This window comes from Perkinsus marinus (genome assembly GCF_000006405.1).
Source record: "Perkinsus marinus ATCC 50983 genomic scaffold scf_1104296964084, whole genome shotgun sequence".
Classification (NCBI taxonomy): Eukaryota; Perkinsozoa; order Perkinsida; family Perkinsidae; genus Perkinsus; species Perkinsus marinus.
The window spans coordinates 1-1,188 of NW_003204824.1; the positions used below are offsets into that span (position 1 = coordinate 1).

Genomic DNA, 1,188 nt, shown 5'->3' on the forward strand with positions numbered 1-1,188 from the left:
GCTGAAAGATAAGAGGACTTATTGCAGATGGAACACCACCTCGACTTGCCAATATGATCCTACGTTGCCCTGTAATTGCGTCAACAATACGTTCCCGCCCACCTCAACTACATCGACTAGTGGGCCATCGACGACTACTCTACCATCTTCAACCAAATCTACCCAACGTCCTACATCATCTACCACCTCGAGCCAATCAGCGAGAAGGAAGCGATTAACAGCAGTTTCAACTCGCCCTTAAACGTGGCGGCTTTCTTGCTACAAATAGGCGTATAGTACCGTGTCTCTTCTCTTTGGATTCGCTATAAGATCTCGCTCGTCGGAGTTTTACCAGGCTTTCATCGCCCCAATCTATCCCGTGGACTTCATATCAGTGGACGAGCCCCCGCAGGACTCTGGCTGCACGAGCCGTCATCTTTGTCTCGAGAGTTCACATCATTGTTTACCGGGTTAGTCCTCATCGGATCATCACACTTCTTGTCGCGGATTCCGGTTCAGTGTTATCGCATGATCCTCTCGGGAGCAGTCAGAGTTTGGAATTTCCCTGGCAACGGTCAGATCTCCAAATTCACAGTGTTTATATTCTCAATGGCAAGACACTCCTCTCCGCGAGCTACTTCGGTGATCTATGTCGTCTCAATATCTCGGATACGTCGGATACGTCGGATTGCATTTTTCTTGCTGGCGGTCTCAGCGGTCTGGCCTGCCATGCTGCAAGGCTGCGGAACCACACCAACTCCGTTCCCACAGCCGAGTGAGTGACTTAGGTTGTCTGGCTCAACTTGGTAGCGTCTAACGCTGTGAGTTTCATGAATTTGTACATAGTCATCCGAGTTGGATCGTGCAGTTTGCAGGTACGACGATGCAACCCAATGCGACGACGAGTAATCCGACTGTGCCGTCGTCTTCAAGCGCTTCAACGACAGTGACGACGGCACAGTCGACAAGTTCGAGTTCCACGACTACCTCAAGTATGAGTTCAACCACTACAAGGAGTGCTCCGCAGACCACGACAAGCACAATTTCGCGACGTACAGCTACGATGAGCACAACGACAACCACAAGTACAAGTTCAACGACGAGCGCGACACCTACGAGTACAACAACTTCGAGTACGGCAACTACGAGCACAACTACGAGCAGAACAACCACGAGTAGGCAACTACGAGCACAACAGCTACGAGCAGA

General features: G+C 50.7%; 1 protein-coding gene across 1 annotated transcript; it reads left to right on the forward strand.

The window, feature by feature from the left end:
* Positions 1-940: 940 nt before the first annotated feature.
* Positions 941-1,158, forward strand: Pmar_PMAR009496 (merozoite surface protein 2, putative; the record flags this gene model as incomplete). Its single annotated transcript, XM_002770973.1, has 1 exon — positions 941-1,158. A coding segment is annotated over one exon (218 nt), but the record flags the coding sequence as incomplete, so codon positions are not given.
* Between the last annotated feature and the right edge of the window lie 30 nt (positions 1,159-1,188).